Source organism: Lepeophtheirus salmonis, chromosome Z (assembly GCF_016086655.4).
Source record: "Lepeophtheirus salmonis chromosome Z, UVic_Lsal_1.4, whole genome shotgun sequence".
In the NCBI taxonomy this organism is placed as follows: domain Eukaryota; kingdom Metazoa; phylum Arthropoda; class Copepoda; order Siphonostomatoida; family Caligidae; genus Lepeophtheirus; species Lepeophtheirus salmonis.
In genome coordinates this window covers 13,551,437-13,571,547 of record NC_092584.1, presented here as the reverse complement: position 1 = coordinate 13,571,547, position 20,111 = coordinate 13,551,437, and the positions used below count along the sequence as shown (strand labels likewise).

Here is a 20,111-nt window from a genome sequence, read left to right as displayed (position 1 = left end):
AGATTTTATTGAAAGACTCATATCGGGCTCAACATAAGTCACTTAAATCAAATACAGGTTTTAAACTATAGTTAAATCTATTGGGTATCTTAGCCATCCCACTAGTTTGGGTAATAACCTATTGACTGTAATATGCCAATATGAAAATTGAAAGCTTTGCTTTTTCTTTCATGACTATTTTTAAGTTGACGCCACCCCACATATTCGTAACCCATGCTTCATCTACATTTATAATTGAATACGGAATTATACAGATTTTTGAGAACATCACATTTTGTTGACTTGTGTTAGTATTTGATTGAGTGACGAGTAATGTTGTAAGACAATCTTATAGGGACAAATATTTTGCTCTCAAACTGAATGGGGGGAATGGAAAAATAAATCCAAGTCTTTTTCTTTATTTTTCAAAGGTCAACAATTCTTTCTTACATATACATTATTATATGTACACACAATACAAAATAAAATAAATACAAAAATGAAAAGAAGTTGTTCTCTTGGACAGCCCCTCCCCCCTAAACCACAACTCTTGTTTCCTCCATTGTGAAAAGAAATGTAATTTGAAATAAGTAAGCATGAAAAGAAAATCAAATAGAAGAAATACTGACATTCTTACAAAAGAGGAACAAAGTACCTAGACAAGTAGGTACCTATTGGTGATGTAATGGATACTTAAATTGTGGTTCTGGATTCGAATCAGTTCTTTGGAACCAAGGGTTCCTGGTTCCCAACAAATAATCAACTAAATATTAGCATTAATTGTTGTGCCGGACCTTATTTGTTCAGTCCAGTCTTAGAGGGCCGGTCCGATCGGTCATTGGGACCAGTCCTTAACTGTCGGTCCTATGAATATTTCATTAAAAAATCTCAACTTTATTTCTTCTTCTTTTTAATCAGTTCTGGTACTTAGAGTTAGTGTTATCTAGGTATTTATTCAGCTCAGTTGAGTCATTGTCAGACCTTGGGATTTTTCATAAGAATATCGATGGTTTTTTAGACTAATAAAATATATGAAATGTGTAGTAAGATGTTGTTGAACAAATCTTGTAAAAGATAATATTTTTTTTACTATAATACAATATCCATATAACAAACAATATTATATTATTAATTAGTTATGTACTTCATTTAATTATATATGGAAATAATAGAGAGGGAAAACACTCTCATTGACGTCAGTTGTATACATCTTAGGTAATTCTTTCTCTTTTCCCTCTCCTTGTCTGTCCTCATCTTTTTTCTTTTTCTTTTTTTTTTTCTTTTCCATTTTTTTCTTCTTCTCTTCATTAGTGCCGACTAGTGTGCCGGGCAAAAAAGAAAATGGCGCTGAGATGGCATAAAGCAGGTTTTTCTGAGACCACGAAACGGCCCGGTCTTGGAAGTCCTTAACCAGAAGTACCCAACCCAACAAAGAAAACACTAAAGTTTTTTTTTTTTTTTTTGGGGGGTTGGAGAAATGACGTGCACATCCATACCGACATTATGATAGCTTATAAAAACAATTTTTGTGACGACCAACACCAGGCTTCATGTCCGGTAATTCTTCGGCTTCTATCCGTTTTTGACGTTCTACATGGTCTTGGGGTGCACACTGATCTGCTTAACAAATTATTTTTATTGTCATTACCATGTGGTGCAATGGAATTCTAACACTTTGAAGTATAACTTCAACAAGATACAATTTATAAATTAACAAAATATAATTTCAACCAAATTCAGCCTATAAATAGATGTGTGTCTGAACTCTCTTAATCAATAATGTAGGCTTTTTTAGCGGCAATGAGGGCTTCCAGGCGGTGGTGGAAGGTCTTGCATTCGCTGAAGATGTAGTCTTCTCCCAGGCGTCCCAGTGCTGGCTATCATTAGTATTGAGGGCCTCAGTGTTTGGATGGCGCAAAGGTGTAGTCAAGGGGGTTTGTATCAGGGCTTTAGGGAGGCGAAAAGGGTCAAAAATTAGTTCAAAACAGTCTTGCAACAGAAATGGAAATGGTTTTTCTTTTTTTTCATTGCTGGTGTCAAAAGTGATGATGACGTTTCATTCTTTGTGGTTGGTTAGAATCGCGGTTTACAAGCACGATTAGTCTTCTTTTTTATTATTTGGAAAGTGGTTCGGACTGTCAATCCGTGACATCCCTACTGCCTACAAAAATAACTACACATAACTAAGAATATTTCCTTTATAATAGCATACAGTATACACATTACACATTGTACATACTTGTACCACGAGGGAGGGAGGCTGAATTTTTCCCTCCGGCATCTACACATATTTTGTGTGCAAATTTATGTATTTTTTTTATATAATTTTACATACATATGTAAGTACTTGTATAATTTTATTTAAGAAAGTTTTTAATAACGTAAAAATGTGTAGCGAAAAACAACGAGGCAGCTAAAGGACCTTGTAATTTATTGGGAAAATAAAGGTCGCAAAGTAGGTGAGGACTCGAATATGCGACATAACTTGGACTGGAGTCCATATTTTGAAGACATATAACTCAAAAAGCTTGCTAACTATGGGTTACTATGTTTCATCAAAACAAACCAAAGTATGGACCTAATGCTCTTATTAGAGCTGTACAACGTATCCCAAAAAATCGTGAATCAAACTTTGGAAATGTGCAATTAACATACTAAATGATTGACCAATTTTCTTTTTATGATAACAACTGGTGAAGCAATAAAAACAAAAAAAAATCCTGTGAAACAAATTTATTCATCCTACCAAGAAAAATTGAGATCATGTCCTTAAAATCGTGTGTGAGCACTTCTGAATGCGGAAATTAGGTATGATAAGATCTCCTGCATCCTCTCCTACTACAAGGATCTCATAGACAAGATATAAGAGCTAAAGGACAACAACAAGAACCTTGAGAGGATCTGGTTTATCCACGAAGTCAAAAAAAATCAAAGGTGGTTTGACGACAACTTGTCGAATTTCTGACACTGGTCAATGTTGCCTCTGTTCTCAGCAGACTACAACCCTCTTGACTATGGGATCATGAGCGCAATTGAGGGGAAGGCTAGTGACTTCTCCTATGTTAATGTAGATTGAGATTTCATTCATTGTTTGTGTAAAGTAAAATAGATATAGGAAGCCTCATTGTCTTTTTACTACTTACACGTTTTGAGAATCTTGATAAAGTGTAGATTGGGAAAATTCGTTCACGATTCATAGGGAAACAATTTAGGCTTCTCCTGTCTTATTGAATAGTTACATAAGCAGTTTAATGGAGCATTTTCCCCGAATATCCAAAATAGAAGGATATTTTGGATATTCGGCGAAAATGGATAGGGCAAGCTTATATAAAGAAGTTGGAATATGACTGGAGACATAGATACAAGTGAGCAAGAGGAGGGGTTGACAAAAAATGAAGGTCTATATGTGTAGGAAGAATGCTTGTTTGACCAATCCTATAAGACTCGTCAAAACTTTGTATATACCAAAATTGCTTATTAATAGTGTATTCTCAATTTCATTTACACTTATCAGGCCCCATTTCTGCTGTTATGGAAATCAAGATGACTTCTATGACTAAATAAACAGTTACTTACTTAATGAGAGTATTGATTATGCATATAAATTTTTGATGGTTTTGATCTCAGCTCCCAAAAGTCGTGGTGTAGTCTTATTTTAGCCTCAAACTCTTATCTTGTCGGATAAAGGAGTAATGACGCAAACGAAAATACTAGAGCGGCAATATGTTGTGACTTCAATCCATATTTAGGACTGAAATTTGCAGTCCACTCCAGCTGATCCCTAAAAACTTACAGGGCTACGCAGTAAAACATGGACTGTTGATCAATGTTAATTTTCTGGTTAATATACTGGTTATTTTTTGACAGACGGGTTCAGCAATCCTTTGTGAATAAACAAAGTAAAATAAACATGCTGGCATCTCGTCATCAAAAGGCAGGGTATCAGATATCTCATAGATGCTTTAGTTGGATTATGGATACTGTGAATTACTCCAGGAGCCTGGTTTTTAAACACACCGTGATGAAGAAGGGTGGAATAGACCTCTCCAGGGAAGCAGGAAGTGGAGGAACTAATTTAATGATGAATCCGTTGTTCTTGTCTAGCATGGAGAAGAAGATCAAGGAAGACACCACCAAATCTATTAATCTCCGCGCCAACGACTTCTCCGTGGCTTCTATGACCATGCCGTGAATGGGAACTCAGGATTATTCTCATACACTCCACCTTCTGAGAGTGGCTATGAAGGCCAAGAGGCTCGAGAGTCCACGTTTTGCTGCTCCACCCTGTATACAGTTCGGTCCTTGATGGCGTCACTCAACCTAATTTATTTCTTTTTTAATACGTTCAAGGATCTATCATTGGGCTGGACTGGAATGGACTAGATCGAATAAATAAAGACCAACACAAACCTAACAATAGGTATTTTGATCTTTCAACGTTAACATCAAAAAGAGAAAGAAAGAAATCTGTTTGGAAACACTTGGAAGATAGCCAAATATGTCCTTCCTCCTAACTGATGGGCACCTCCTTGTTGAGTATTAGAAGATAATCACATGTTAGTAAGATAAATTTATAATGTAAGGGCAAGAGAGTGACATTTAAACCAATAATATGAGGGAGTTAAAATACACGTATCCCGACGTTTTCTGTATTCTCGGGACTGCTCCTCGGCATAGAGAAAGGGGGAAAAGTCAAATTCATTTGATCGAAAAGAAAATTTAATGTCAGTATAGATACTGTTGTATCAGTCTTCATTTAGGCTACAGTTCCGTCCTTCATTTAAGTTCTAAGACTTAAATGCCGTCCTTATTGACGTCACTCGTCTCTATTTATTCCTTTTTAATCAGTTCCATCACTGACAGTACTAAAGACCAACGGTGTTAAGGACCAGTTTCAAGGACTGATAGGTCCAGTTTAAGACTGGACGTGGCCCAATAAATAAGGGCTGCCACAACACTAACCATAGTTTAATTGTCTCAAAGAATAAGCCGTATATAAATAGTGTTGAAAGCCTAATTAAGGTAAAACAGGCAATATTTTTTTAGAAAAATTTTTAGTTATACATTTTATCCACCAAAATAATTTCCCACCACACTCAAATATATGAACAAATGAAAAGATTGAAGTAAATTTATCATCTATTGATAATATGAAAATAAATGTACTCCTAAACCCCGTTTATTTTTGCCTACATTTTTTTCTTTTTTTTTCTGTCCCCGCTACACGCACGCCTTTTCCATTTTAAGTATATCTTTGTTTTCCACAAACCGCCCCTCCCTACACAGGGAACGCAACGGCTTGGATGATGGGATGCCATTTCTCACCCTCCCAAACAACTGCTTGAAGGTGACCAAACATATCCTTGGAAGAAGGACATTAAAAAAAAACATATAAAAGAGATCCATTTATATAAAAGCAGAGATCAACCCTCCTTTTTTCCCCAGATAAACTGCATACAGAGCCCTATTGCTTGATGACCCTGGATCCATCGTTTTTAAAAGAGTCAAGCTCAATTAGCAATCTCATTACTAATTTTCCAATTCCTACTTACCGGCACGAGTTGATCATTTAATTTACCCACATATATATTCCCCTGAGCTTTTCCTGTGGTGAACTGGGAATGGGGCATTCAATCACACACCTAATGTTACTCAATTTTTTCTGGGGAACCCTTAATTTAAAAAAGGTAGAGAATGGTTCGAATTCTAACATGTGTTAATAATAATTCAACCAATCTACGGTTTAAAACACAAATGAGGGCAAGGAATAGAATTAACAGGATTTTTAGTTGTTTTTTTAATGACAATGATGAGTCTTCAATACTGACCTTGCGAAGGCCTTGGTCCCTGCTAATATCCCCCATGTCATGATAAAAAAAAACAGGGAGCTCAAAGACTTATTCGAGAAGTACTCTGAGAAGACAATGCTTACCCGCACCAGATGATAATTCAATGGAACAAGAACCTACTGCATTGAGATATTTTAATTATATATTTGTTTTTGACCAGGATACATCCCATTTTACTAGATTTATTTGTCTTTTTGCCCTTTTTCTGCATTTTTATTTGCAAATATAGCTCCTTTTGTATGGATTATGGGGACATAACTTCCCTTAAATATTCTGATTAAGTGAGCCACAACCTTATTGGCTCCTTTGTCTCATGTAGCATTGTGTCTTCCAATACAAAATAACTATCATCCTTTGACGTAGGAGACGATGATTTCCTCTATAATCAATTTATCAAACAATGAAATGAGAGAATCAATGTATGGTTGGTCAGAAGAATTACCAATGTTCTAATTTTGTAATGCATTTTAAGACAAAACAATTGCAACTTGTACAATACTACGGGGAGGTTGAGTGATTTTTTATTTACATTTCACAAAATGTTTATTTTTTCATTACAAATGATTACTTAGCTGGTGTTGTTTTTTTTTGTACAAATACATCTATTTATTCTTAAAATAAATAAAAAATAACACATTTATGGGATATTCAAATTTTTTGATATTATTCAATTAAGATAGCTGTGATGTTATTTGCAAAAAAATAATAAAAATAGATGAATATGTAAATAAAAACTCTTTATGTATTTGCATAGTGGTCTATTATTTGTGTTATGACTTAGTTAGAAAGGAAATGTATCTCATAAAATAAGCTCTTAAATAAAACTGAATGCATACATTAAATAAAACCATTTAGCTCTTATTTTGTATTATAAGCTTAGCTTTGCAAAAAGTAAAAAAGTTAAGTCAGGAAAGGCTGCGACAATCCTTTTGTATAAGGGCTGGCAATCAAGTTGTAGAAGAAGTAGGGAACTGGGCGTGGTTTGATTCTAGAGGAAAGATTCTAAAGTTTTACAGCCTTTTGAATTAAAGTAGTGATAAAGGAGCGTTTGCCTTCCATAATAAATATTGTCAAAAAAATGATTTGGCAGAATATCTGATTAAATTAAACTTAATATAATGTAGCTCCTGTATTTTATTGCTGCTTTATTTATGAAAATCTATGAATGTCTTCATTTACACAATATGTATTTTTTATAATTTGAAATTTGCAAAATTTGCTGAACGCCAATTAGTCAAGACTTAAGGGTGATAGAATTTATGCACCATTTTTTAATTAACTCGGTTTGTCTAAATAAGGTAACTGGAACTTGATTTTTTCCGGAAATCCCAACATTTCTATAAGACATTTCCTGAATCACTCATAAATAATGATTAAATAAATCAATCATCCACAATTACAAAATATAATATGCTGTTTATAAATTTTTGCATTATATAATTCTCTGTCTAAAAACTCTCAATAAAAAATAATTTAAAGAGAAACAAAATTATTAAAAAAAATTACTGGTTGTTAAATAGTTGTTTTGTTTATCCAGTATGGATATATGTATATAATATGATTTTCAAAACTTTTGGATTTATCTGTTTTTAAGTATTAACATTGAACTTATCGGATTACATATAAGCAATAACCAGGGGTGTCCTCAGGATGATATATATATAGGGTTTTTTTTTTTTAAATTCTGGGTCAAAAAATTAAATTTTTCTATTTTCAATTGCAAAATTTTCATGTTTTCTCCGATTCGAGACTACTGTCTCAGTTTAATTTGAGTTGCCGGGTAATCTATAACAAGGAAAGGAAGAAACAATTAATTAATTATTTTACACATTCATTTTATACTTCTTTGAAGTCTCCTGAGGAAACCATAGAACATATCTAAGGTAGGTATATAAATTTTTTTTGAGTGAGCAAAGAGGGATAGCTTATGAATGGGCATTATGAATTGTTACTCTTTTTTTGCCGTAGTAGGATTTACCCTCAAGGGGCTTCTTTTGTTTTGTATGTCCGTGTCTAGTAGTCTTTTCCCGGTAAATTGTCTTTGAGCAGGATCACAATAACTATTTTTTTAAATTATGGGATCCTCTTAAATAACAAATATTGTGGAGTTTAAAAATAAAATAAACTAGAACTCACACTTATTAAGAGTTCCGTAGTTTGTAATTAAAAATCGAGGACGAGGAGAAAGTGAGAGCGAAGTATATGGTAGACCTAAATGAAGACTAAGTGATTAATATCACCGGCCTGTAATATGAGTTATGGGAGAGAAAATGAATTACGGCTATGGAGAAACGAACCTTTCTATATTTAAAATAGCATTAATGCAGCAAAAATATTATCATTCATATATATTTATTTTATTGGTCATTTTTAAAACAATTTACACCAAAGATATACGAGCATGCTTACTTCAGAGGAAGAAGTTAACACCACAACAACCTATTAAATAATGAACACAAATAAGAAAGAACACAGGCATCAGCTATTTTCCCCTTCTAATTGCTATACTTATTTATACATCAAATGCAAATGTCTTCATAGATGTTTATGCGGGAAAAACGCACAAACCAATCTATTGATTTTGTTGAATTTTTTCAAGTAAGTTTTTAATGCTCAAGAAGTGTTCCTGGTAAGGCAGTAAATCAAATACCCTTTAAGGCTATGCCGGCCTTTAAATAGCATTTTTTACAAAGCAATTTTTGACACTTATATGAAAGATGAACGAACAAAAGTAGAAAAGCTCAGAATTAATTTTAATTTCTTAATAACCTTTGAATTAGACGGACAGACCCAGAGTGACATGTTTATTATTACCGGGTTTTTTTTTGGTTTTTTTGTATTTGCTTCTAGCTACTTAAATAAAACATCATGATGTGGCTATGATGTTTAAAGTTATTAATGGACCGACATATTGTAATATAAAGCCCAAAGTATACTAAGGTGTACGTACAACAATAGGTCGTCTTCCAATTTTTACATAGTTCAGCCATTGGCAAATACTAATTACTTCAAACATAGATTTTTTAATCGAACTATACAGACCTGCCTCCCAGAAGAGGTGCAAAGAACGTCTTCCCTAAAGGATTTTAAGAGACTTTTAAGCAATAATCCACATCTACTTTAATTCCACACTTGGGATCTCACGTGTACTTTTATTTTGTTTTTCATTTTTGCATTTATCATTTAGATTCTATCAAATAATTTTACTCATCTATTTTAAATCACAATTCCCACTTATTATTTCATCTAATTTTATTCAATTCATCTCATTTAATTCTACCACATTATGTCCTTTCATTTTAGCATATTATTTCATTAGATTTTACAATATTGTTTTATTATACTTAATTATATTGTATCTCGAATCGACAATATTGCCCTTTTTTGAGCCGCTAGTCGAAACCAAAAGAACCATTTACCTACGCAACATTTTTTTAATGTCAGAGTTACCATGCTCAGGTCATACAATTTACAAGTCTAATAGTCACACATTATATATCGATAATAATGCTAAAACTAAACTCATTAAAATTCTGAGAAAAAGGTTTGCAAATCCCCTTTTTTTCCCGTAGAATATAGGAAATGATCAGTATTCTATATAAATTATATGTATATAAAATGCTCTTATTTTTGATGAAGTATACATATTCTTATATTATTTTCCAGATTTTCTCTACGATCGAGTGGACTGCATGCGCTATAACCCCAAGGCAACTCAGTATTTGGATGATATCAATTCCACGTTTTTTCATCCTTCAGCCGGTGGAAAAGTAAGTAATAAGTTATGTAGATTTAATCCTTGAATACGACTGTCTTTTTGAAATAAACTAAGACACACACATCCTTACATACTTTTATTGTATCTCACAACCTTTCACCCAAAAAGGCAGATCAATAACAGAGCTAAAATCCATTGGCGGGAGTCAGTCAGCTCTTTAGAGGCATTTAGTTACTATTAGGTAATTCTTCACAACTTAACTTTAGCTTATTTGAATTCAAGCAATCAACGTTTAGAACGTTGATTAGAGGACAGGTACAGGGACATCAACAGCTGACAGCAAAATGCAGAGTATACTTTTGTTTTAAAGAGGTACTCGTACCACTCTCTACAATGAATTTTCCTTTCAGCTGTTTTCCTCAGTTGACTCTAGTACGATTTAAAATAGTTACCTTTACATAGTATTCTGATTTTTAAATGGCGACTCCCATCAAATGAAACAGGGAGAAACTGAATCTATGCATTAATCATAAGTATTATAGAAGAACACATACTTAAAATATAAATCCGTATAGATATTGTCTATACATAATTTAAGTGTATTATTCCATATTGTTGGCTCAAATACCGTTGATACTTCGGTGTGGCACTTTGCAAATAATACGAATCTATTCTTGGGTGATTGCATCCTATGCTGCTATGAATGCTTGGGTCAGGGCCTTCCGATTGGTGTAATTTTTGTAGTACACCCTCTTTCCTCTAAAAATAGCCTACATGGATAGGTCCATGGGGCTCATGTTTGGGCAAGAGGACGGCAACTTATGTATATCAACTTATATAAATCATTGATCTTTGTTTAAAATGTGTATCATTTCATACTCAACCATTGATCCCCCTATAATCATTAGTATCTAAATAATAATGTTCAATTCATAAGAAGAAAAATACAGAAGGCGTGCTGCCGTTTGTTTGTTTTCTTAATTTTCCTTTTTCCCCGTGAATACAAAAGCAAGACAAGATGATTTTTTTTCGAAAAGGAGAGAAGTATTTTTAAAGGAAAAAAATTTATGGTACTAGGAATGGGATTCTTTACTTTTTGGAACTGGGTAGATACGGTTTATTGAACTACATATTGAGTAGAACCAGCTGCATTTTAATAATTTTGAGTGATTTTTCTTATATAGCCCTAATCAAAAATAAACTTCAAATATGGCATTATGAATAAAAAAGACTTGACCCTTGCATTGAATACTAATTGATGCCAATGGTAAAAGGTGATATTTGAATATGATCAAAGTAATATCCACTGTAACTCCATAAAAATGGCTATATTCATTTTTTTTTTTTTTTTTTTTTTTTGGTTTTATTGATTAAGAACGAGAAAAGTAGGATATTTATATAAAATATCTGTTTCTTTCCATTGTAATAGTTGATTTGCATCTACAATATGGAAAAGAGATTGCAGTACAATTTGATAACATATTCTGAATACATTTTAGGCTCAAATGTAAAATAAAACTTGGCAATAGATGAGTAATTTCTTGATAGAGACTAAGGTTTAAGTCCTTCAATATCTTGGTCCCATTTTGAAATCCAACAATTGACTATTTCATTAATATTAATAAAAAATGGTTTTCATTCTTAGAAAACTTGGTTGTTGTGGCCTTCCAAATGAACGACATCAAATTTGTGACGTAACATGAAAGTTGTTAATAAATAAGGACGATAATTCTTTTTTTATAAAATTTTACACACTGATGAATGATTATTCACAGGGTACCCGTTGTTGAGTGTCTTGTACGGATATTTTTTCCATTGACGACCAGGTTAAAGGTCCAAGGTTCACTACTAAGGAATTAAAAAATAATGACAAATGCAATCGGGGAAAAATTCATTCCTCAGATTACTAATTCATAAAAAAACCAAAAAAAAACCATGATTTACAACATTGATTATTGTATTGAGTAGTTATGTTTGGGAGTACTCATCACAAACGTCAAGTAAGAATGGGGATATCTTGGGGAGATAAAGCTAAATTTGTCTTTAAGTCGACGTTAATTACTCCGGACAATGGAGGTACTACCTTTAGTAGATATACAGGGTTATTTAGACCCTTGTTGACAAAATCTATTAACTATTGTTCAAAAATAAGATATTTCATTGGAAAAACTTCATTATATTTATTTTATATACTTGAAAATGTACAAAATCTATTCAATAAAACCACCTCCTACTCGATTACTACTTGTAGTCTTTTTGGAAATGATTGAAATGATTTACGTACTAAGGGCTCAGGTAATGCGTCCCATTCCCGCTCAATGCTGAGTTTAAGATATTGTATATTTGGATGTTGTATTGTTCCTCACCTCAAATCCAGATAGCCCTAAACAAAATAATCGAAGGGGTTCATATCTGTTATTTGCCCAAAATTCCATATTATACTGCAGTCAGTCTTGAGTTTGCATCCAGCTGTTTTTTTTTCTGACTTAGCGTTCTTGGTTCATCAAAACACGATTTTGAAAAAAACCACTAACGGACGTTTGAAATCTTGCCTTGAAATTCCACCCCATATCATCAACGAAGATGCAAATTTAGACTTGAGGACTGCTCTTATATTTGATGGAACATCATTAGAGCTATGATTTGGTCAGTTTGACAGTTGAACTATGCATGCAGGTCAAACTTTTTCACGTGTGAGAAGATAATTTATGTACGTCGCGTAAAATTTTGAACAAAATTCGACTTCGTTCCACACGGAGCACTGCCGTTGTCTTAGCTATGAACGGCGGGAGCTGAAGCTTTAGGAATTGTATTTTGAGATCCTCATGGACTATTCAGAGTACAGAGCTACGCAAAATATAATGTTCAGCTATCAATAATATGAACTGATCATCTTGGGTTCCTATTAATCTCGACACGGATGGCCAGACAAATTTGGGGTTCCTTCCAGTCAGAGGACTTTGCATTCACGGCCGATCTTGATTAATACTAGTCTCTTCATAACGTTTGATAGCCTTGTGGAGGAATCGGAGGGTATATTTGCCCCAGAGCGCGATTCTAATTTCCGGTGGCTTCATTCGTTTTTTAATTTATCTTTTAGCCTCCATCTTGAATAATCGAAAACTGATTTCGACGTATCCCTTAATATAGTTGGTGGGGAGAGGGAAACATCAACCGTGTAAAGAAAAATTTGGCGGCAAAAAATAATGAATGGATGATTTATGGCGGGAAAAATTATCTTTGTCAACGTAGATCTTAATGATCCTGTACGATAAACTTATTTATATAAGTAATTATATAAGGGTGGTTTTTTTTTCGGGGCTGTTTTGGTTTCTATGCTGAAAAAAAGGTCTATTGCAACTGTCTCTTAATTCCCCTTTCCTACTATAAAATCCCATCTAACTAATAATCTATTAAGTAGAAACTTTCTCACACGTTCTCAAACTGTTTTGTACTTAAAATATGTATACCTACACACGTAGTTTGTTTTTTTTTGTTAATATTATATACCTGCTATTTCCAACTTCTATTTCTAAAGTAGTATACATATATTTACAAAGTGCATATAATGAGGATTGAATGAGTTTTTAATGAATAACGGTGCAACTAGGTATGTACAATATACATGATGAACAACTAAAAGAGTATCTTTCACTTTATTGCGTTCTGTGGACAATTGATTAAGGAATAATAATCCTGTTAAGTGATTTAATATTTATAAAATTAGCGTTGTGTGATTCCATATTTATTCGAATCTAAAAAAACTCGTCTGTGGAAAATTTACCTTGGCTCTTAAATATCTCAGCTGCAGCAAGCGAAATTGGTGACATTTTGTTACCTGTTGAGGCTATGATGCCTAGAATTCTGATTGAGGCTGGATGTTTCGTATTGGAAACTTTCAAAATGCTTTTAGGAGTATCTTCAAAGCAAACAACTCTGTCATTTTGTTTGTTGATGGCAGTAAACGTCTTCTCATCATTGTAAAGGATGATTCTATCACCATTGTGTTTGAGGTATTTTCCAGCGTTCCACACGGACATCCATTTGATTTTGAGTTGTCAGAGGGATACCTCAGAGATCTCCCTCAATCGCATTTTATAGCTTTAGAGAGCTTTTAGACTGTAAACTCTGAAATATTCGGGGTTGCATTGGCCTCAAATGCTTTTTTAGCAGCCTTTGTGGTCAATTTTTATAAGCATGCCACTTCTAGGATGACCTTTACAGCTTTATCCATCTTCCACAAGCTTTCTGACCTTGTACACTGTATGAATGTTTACTTTCACCCTCTTAAAAAGGTCCAAGTTTCTTATACCGGCGTGCACCAAAGTGGCAATATCTAACCTTTATCCTTTCATTTTTATTAATAATTATTATAAAATAATGTTAAAACACTTTTCTGTTAGTTAAGAAATCCAGCCTCAGCTGATAGATATAGAAAAATTTGATTGGAAATTTAGAAAACCTATTAAATTGTCGTCATATACAGGGTGTAGAAGCTATCTGTGCCGGAAAAAGTATTTTTTCCAACGTAATTTTCTCTCCAACCAGTTATCAAATTAAAAAAATAAAACCAGATCCTGAAAGTTTGGTAGATTTTGATTTATTTTATTTCATAAAATTACCTCCATTTTCAATTACAGTCTCTATACAAGGCCGAAACTGTGAGCAGGCCTGAGCCAGCCACTTAAACCCTTTGCAATTCTTTCTTGATCCGACTGATAAGTTTATCTTTGGTATTGCATGGGGTTGTTTTGGTCTTTTTGTCTTTTTTAATTATCATTTATTTCGGTACAACTTTAACAAACTAACAAAATAAAAACATTTATAAACTAAAGAACAGTCAATAATCCTTAATAAATACGTGGCGATAAAAAAAAAAATAGTAAAACAACCAAACAAAAAGCTGAAAGCTTAATATATATTTATTTATTTTAAACAAGGAGTCAAGGATCTAATATAGTCTTTAAAAATCTCTTCCAACGGAACATTTGGGCGTCATCAAGTGAATAAAGGTAATATTGTACTTTCGTTATAACGGCAGGATATAGGATCTTTTTTGTGGACGTCAGAGCGAAAAAGTCGTCCCTCAGAATTTTTTCTCCAAAAGATGATTCGACCTCCTTTGCAACGACGTTAAAAGCGGTTTTTTTTATATTTAATAATTTATTTCATTCTACATGAATCAATGTTCTACTTTGAGAAATACAACTTAAACGACTTTTATTTATAAATATAGGTTCTAAAATGAATACAATTTCGAACTAGCTCATCGAACGGGTCGGAAGTTAAAACTAAGTCTTAAAGATATCTTCTTATAAATCGATATGCCTCCTTTTCACTTTCATCGATCTTAAAGATCAACTCTTTGCCAGAGGGTTCAGATTCTTCATTTATAAATACATTCCTTCTTGATCGAACATTTCTAGAGTAGCCATCCCGAGGAAGGGCTCTGGCATCAGAGTTGAAGGATAGATAAGGTATATTAGCCATGGGTCACGTAGGTAAGGAGTCAGATGATGAACTAGATTAGGAACCACCACTTTTGCTTGGCCGAGTAGGTATTGAATGGGGGGAAGAAGTGTAGGATTAATCAGATTCAGCGAGTTTGGAAGCCAAAGGCCCGGCAAGATGAAGTCTTCAAAATTGTCTTTTTGGCATTTGAGACTTTTTTTTAGGTATTGCAGGAGCGGAGTCCTGTAGATCTGAGGCTTCGCCTTGGTCTCTAGCACGTCCAGGAAGACATTAGTGTCGACTATGAGGGGTTGGGAAAACACATGAGGAGGTATGACGTTGCCTTCGGCGCTAAACACCTCAAAAACCATGTCATGGTCTGGGAAATGACAACGGGTACATCCTTGGGTAGAAGGCAACACACCTGTTGTCCCACTGAGTCCCAGATATCGAGTCATTCTTATGCTGTCACTCCTGGTGCAGAGTCCAAGGAGGGGTACGTGTCTTTTCCGAATTATTTGAAACAAGGAATCTGTCAATTGATTCTATTTGTTCTAACTGGTGGAGGTTTGAACAAACTATATAATTTTAAAAAAATCACCTTCCTATGTGCATGAGTTTGCCATAGTGCCGGCATAGACAGCTTGTGCAACTTGTAGGTCGTTGAAAACTTTTTTAAGGCCGGTATATGAGCTTGCACTGTTTTAAACTTTAGCTTTTGTGTTGAGTTTACCATTAATTTCTCTATAATTGACTACGCAGTCTTCATGGATTTACCATATGTATGTCGAAAAATACTAAAAAATCAATAATGAATGTGGAAGCACTGACAATCTGAAGAATTTTTTGAAGGAGAACAGTTTATCTTTCGTTAGATTTTATGAGATCAACTGCAAGTAGCTGATAGAGGAATGAAACAAACACACATACCACTTCGTATATAGGAAGTACATATAGGGTGAATTACTCCGATTTCGATACTCAACTCAACTCAAAGTCAAAAAAGGTTATACACCGATCTGATAAATTATGATTCTTTTTGTTCAGAACTAATTCTATGAAGAAGTTTTAACTGAGTCAGTCACTAAGAAAAATTATGTCTAGAAGCTTGTTATGCTTGTTAGTCGTTCAGTCGGCATCTATCTTGGCCTTTAGGATGTTGATGAAGGTTTCATCTCTCTTCTTGTTACAGCAATCACTTCGAGGAAACCTTTCTTTGCCCAAACCAGCGTTTCTAAACTGTTGGATACGGCGGGGACTGTATTGAAATTGATGCCGAAAATCTTAGCTATGCCCTTTTGGCTTATTTGGGTGTCAAGGAGATTGTGTGCACTTTAGTTCTTGGCCTGTTGCTTATTCATTTTTGTCATAAGGGAGATGTAAAAATTATTTTACACGAAATAAAAGCTCTTTTTTTGTACACTTTTTACTCAATATGTTTTATAAATACTCATTCTGAATGCTAACTTCAATACAAGGACGAACAAAAGCATAGCTGAACTTGATTATGTCTGAGGACAAGTTGTTCCACTCCTCCGTGATCACGGCTTTCAGAGCAAGAAATGTGGGTGAGAAGTCTTTCCCTCTAAGACGCACCAAACAGCAAAGTCCAAGGGGATCACGTCGGGTGAGGACGAAGTCCAGAAGTCTGAGGGAGAGAAGGCAACCATGTTCTCCCTGCAGAAATGTTGCACCCTCTTGGGCGTGTGAGCCGTCTTCGATTAACACATATTACCCTGGTGAACGTGCTCTTCAACAATGGAAATACCTTGTACCTGAGGACCGTGTAGTAGACGTCCGTGTTGACTTTGTCGTTGGTCCTGAAGAAGTTGGGAGGCAGCTTGCTGCCATTGGACTGCACGACGACGAGGACCATGACCTTAGCTGGACGTTTGGTCATGAACGTGAACTCTGTCTGAGCTCTTTATTCACCCTATAAGCGATCAATTCTCCTGTTCAAAACAGCATCCACTTTGAAGATCTTCTTGTCGGAGATCGACTTGTACGCAGAGGGTATCGCACACCCTCTGCCGTTTTGCTTGTTGCTCAGACATTTTTGATGGACAAAAACAAAACAAACTTCAAATTGTAGTTTTTGGTCAGTTATTTCGAATGACCTCAAGTACAAAATGGTCAGACTTCTAGAACTGAGGATAGACGGCGTGGAAGAGAATTCTAATTTTTGAGCCCTGTATTTCGAGTAGAAAAACTCCTTCGGATTTTGTCCTTTCTTGATTTCTTTTCAATGTTATTTTAGTTTTGATGGTTTACATATGTTTTTTTTTTTACATTTATTTTACTTTTCCTCGAGGAAAATGATTTTGTAGACCACAGAAACAAAAAATATATTTTTTATTTTCATGTAAAATATTCGACATAAATGCAAATATAAAATAACCATTAAAACTCGGGAACAAAAAAAAGTTTAAATTTTGTTACATAGTTAAATTAATTAAATATTACCCATAATATATTTATATAGGTATATACACTCCCATTGTACTTTGTTTTCTGCCGATGACGCCCCAATCTATGCCAAAACTAATATATTTGCAAAAGTCATTGTCCTTGAAAAATAATATTGCATGTAAAAACATAATTTTAATTGTCACAATCGTTCACAAAACTTTTTTAAACTATTTAATAATTTTATATGGCTATTTATCTGGTCAAGTTTTGACGATAAATTTATAAAAAGATTGTACAGACACGAGTGTTCAACACTTCAAAGTAGAGGTGTGTTCGGTTTAGCCACAGCCCGAAAAGCCCAAACCTTCCAGCCCTACATTTATTTTTTAATATAAAAAAATTTCCATTCAAATAATCGATGACGACGTCATTTCCGAATTCCCACCCCAAAATGTTTTTTAAAGCATTTATTTTCTAAAAAAAGACCCAAGTTTACAACGTAGTTTCTCTTAAGTTTCATCGGATTTTTTTTGTAGTCGTTTTTTATTACAATTTTAAATGGCTATCAGTATCTTGAAAAAATAAAGTCTATGAGTCTTGCAATTATGTCGGATTTATCAATTTTGATTTTTATCAAGCGAAATTTTTGTTGGTCCATACATAAATATTAAGTTGTATGATGCAAACAATATTGGAGCTAACTGAGGATTGAACAGGGATTTTGCTGATTAATGCCCCTAGGAAGGGGGGGGGGTATAACACACTCCTACACAAACAGGGGGAGATGGCGATTTATTTTTTTTGTATTGTGTGCAAAAGTGTGTGTACATTGTATAGAAAAAGCAAAAAAATAAAGAACTATTTTGAATATAAATAAATATATTAGCATGTTAGGATGTCCTTGAATCAAAATCCATGCATATCCCTCGAGAATAAATGCATGAATATTCAAATTAGGCATGGAAAGACGGAGCAAGCAAGAAAACATATATTTGAAATAATCGACATTTCAAAGACTAGAAAAATAATAATGTCTTGGATTCATTGAATGACAAGCTGTTATAAAAACAAGACAAGGCTATTAGTTTCATTTACATAAAATGTTACTACATAAACCTTTTCAACACTATAATCAGACATGGACCTATTCAATTTTTGTATGTTTTTATGTTCAAATTCTGATTTTTTTTTTTTTCAAGGGCTCGACAAATCATTCGTTTCATTATTTATGTTCAGTCGTTTATGCAAAATTGTTCTATAAAATAATATAATAAAAAACGCAATAAAGAATCAAATTGTGAGTGCTGCATTAAGATCTATGTAAAAATAAAAGAAATCGAAAATGAACGTAGTAATCCTGACAATTTGAAGAATGCTTAAGAGGAGAGAAGCTTAGCTGTCATGACATTTTATTAGGTCAGCTGCAAGCAGTCGTGTGAGGAAGGAAACAAACCCCACTCAGTATATAGTAAGTACATATAGGCGGCTATTATCCTATGTCAATCTTCAATTCCATTGGTTAGGTATGAGTAAGATCCGAGATGAGCATTCTTGGTACCGCTATTTGGAACTAAGTATTGTCCTATGTCCATTGGGTGATTGAAAAACGACTTATTTTAGGACTGAAACTTCAGAGAATACTCATCTCGAAATTCCTACATCCCAATTATTTATTCATAAAGTACTATACCTCATACAATACGTAATAATACTAATTAATATTGGTTATTATGAACAAGCTCAATGTTATGAAATCAAAATAAATGTGTGTAATTTTTGGATGGGGATTCAACAGTTTTTTTATTATTCGCGCCAGTATTTACATCTATAAATCGTATTATATGCTTTAAAAGTTATAATTTAATTAAGCCAATTCCAACACGCTTTTATATTAATACATATATAATATCAACACCATATTTATCATCCATATTGGAGGATATTATATAAGTGACTTGGCTGCATGAGTTGTCAGGGAAGCTCCCTCCTTTTTTCTTCCCTTCCACTCCCTATGCCCACACTAGGAAAGATTACCGCCATTTTGACTGGTATGAAAAGGGAGATGTTTATTACTTTACGTACCACTGTGATACTACCTGAAGATGGCTGACCTTCTAAATAAAATATAGTCACATCTATTCAGCATCTGTTAACAGGATCTCACCAATGTTTGAGACATTTCGGACGTGCTATTGATATTATGAAAGAGTCGTTTGAGGGATTTGATGCGAGTTTTTTTGTAAGAAATCCACAAAGTCGAGTATCAAGCTGTCATTAAATATTTAAATATACACCCGAAAAATCATGACTGTTACTCTCTGTCTTTCATGAGAACACCCCGTAGCTTTCCACTTAGATGTTATTTTTTCAAGAATTATATAATAATGATGGCAGCTGAGGAAAGTTAAAAAGCCTTTCCTGGTTGACAACTGTAAAAATTTACTCCCGCTTTCAATTACAATTTTTTTATACCTCTGTAAATTTGTTAACTAAACAATAAACTTACATTATTGTAATCTTCACTTTCCATAAATTACAATGGTGACGTACCACGTGTTGTTATTTATAATTTAACTATTAATGAAACCCCAAAGAACATGTATCCACCCTCAGAATCGAAGGTGATCTCCAGGTGGTGACAGAAGCTGCTGCAGACATTCTGGATGTACTTGGCGCTCATAGAGGCCCAAGCCTTGTTGACGGAA

The 20,111-nt window shown here is 33.9% G+C and overlaps 1 protein-coding gene across 4 annotated transcripts in view; it reads left to right on the top strand.

Moving 5' to 3' along the window:
* Positions 1-20,111, top strand: part of LOC121130481 (protein turtle) — a 263,769-nt gene that overhangs the window by 209,481 nt on the left and 34,177 nt on the right. For all 4 annotated transcript variants that reach the window (XM_071893658.1, XM_071893656.1, XM_071893657.1 and 1 more), the window contains one exon: positions 9,495-9,598. In XM_071893658.1, the coding sequence (XP_071749759.1) occupies positions 9,495-9,598 (104 nt within the window). The remainder of the gene's footprint in view (positions 1-9,494; positions 9,599-20,111) is intronic.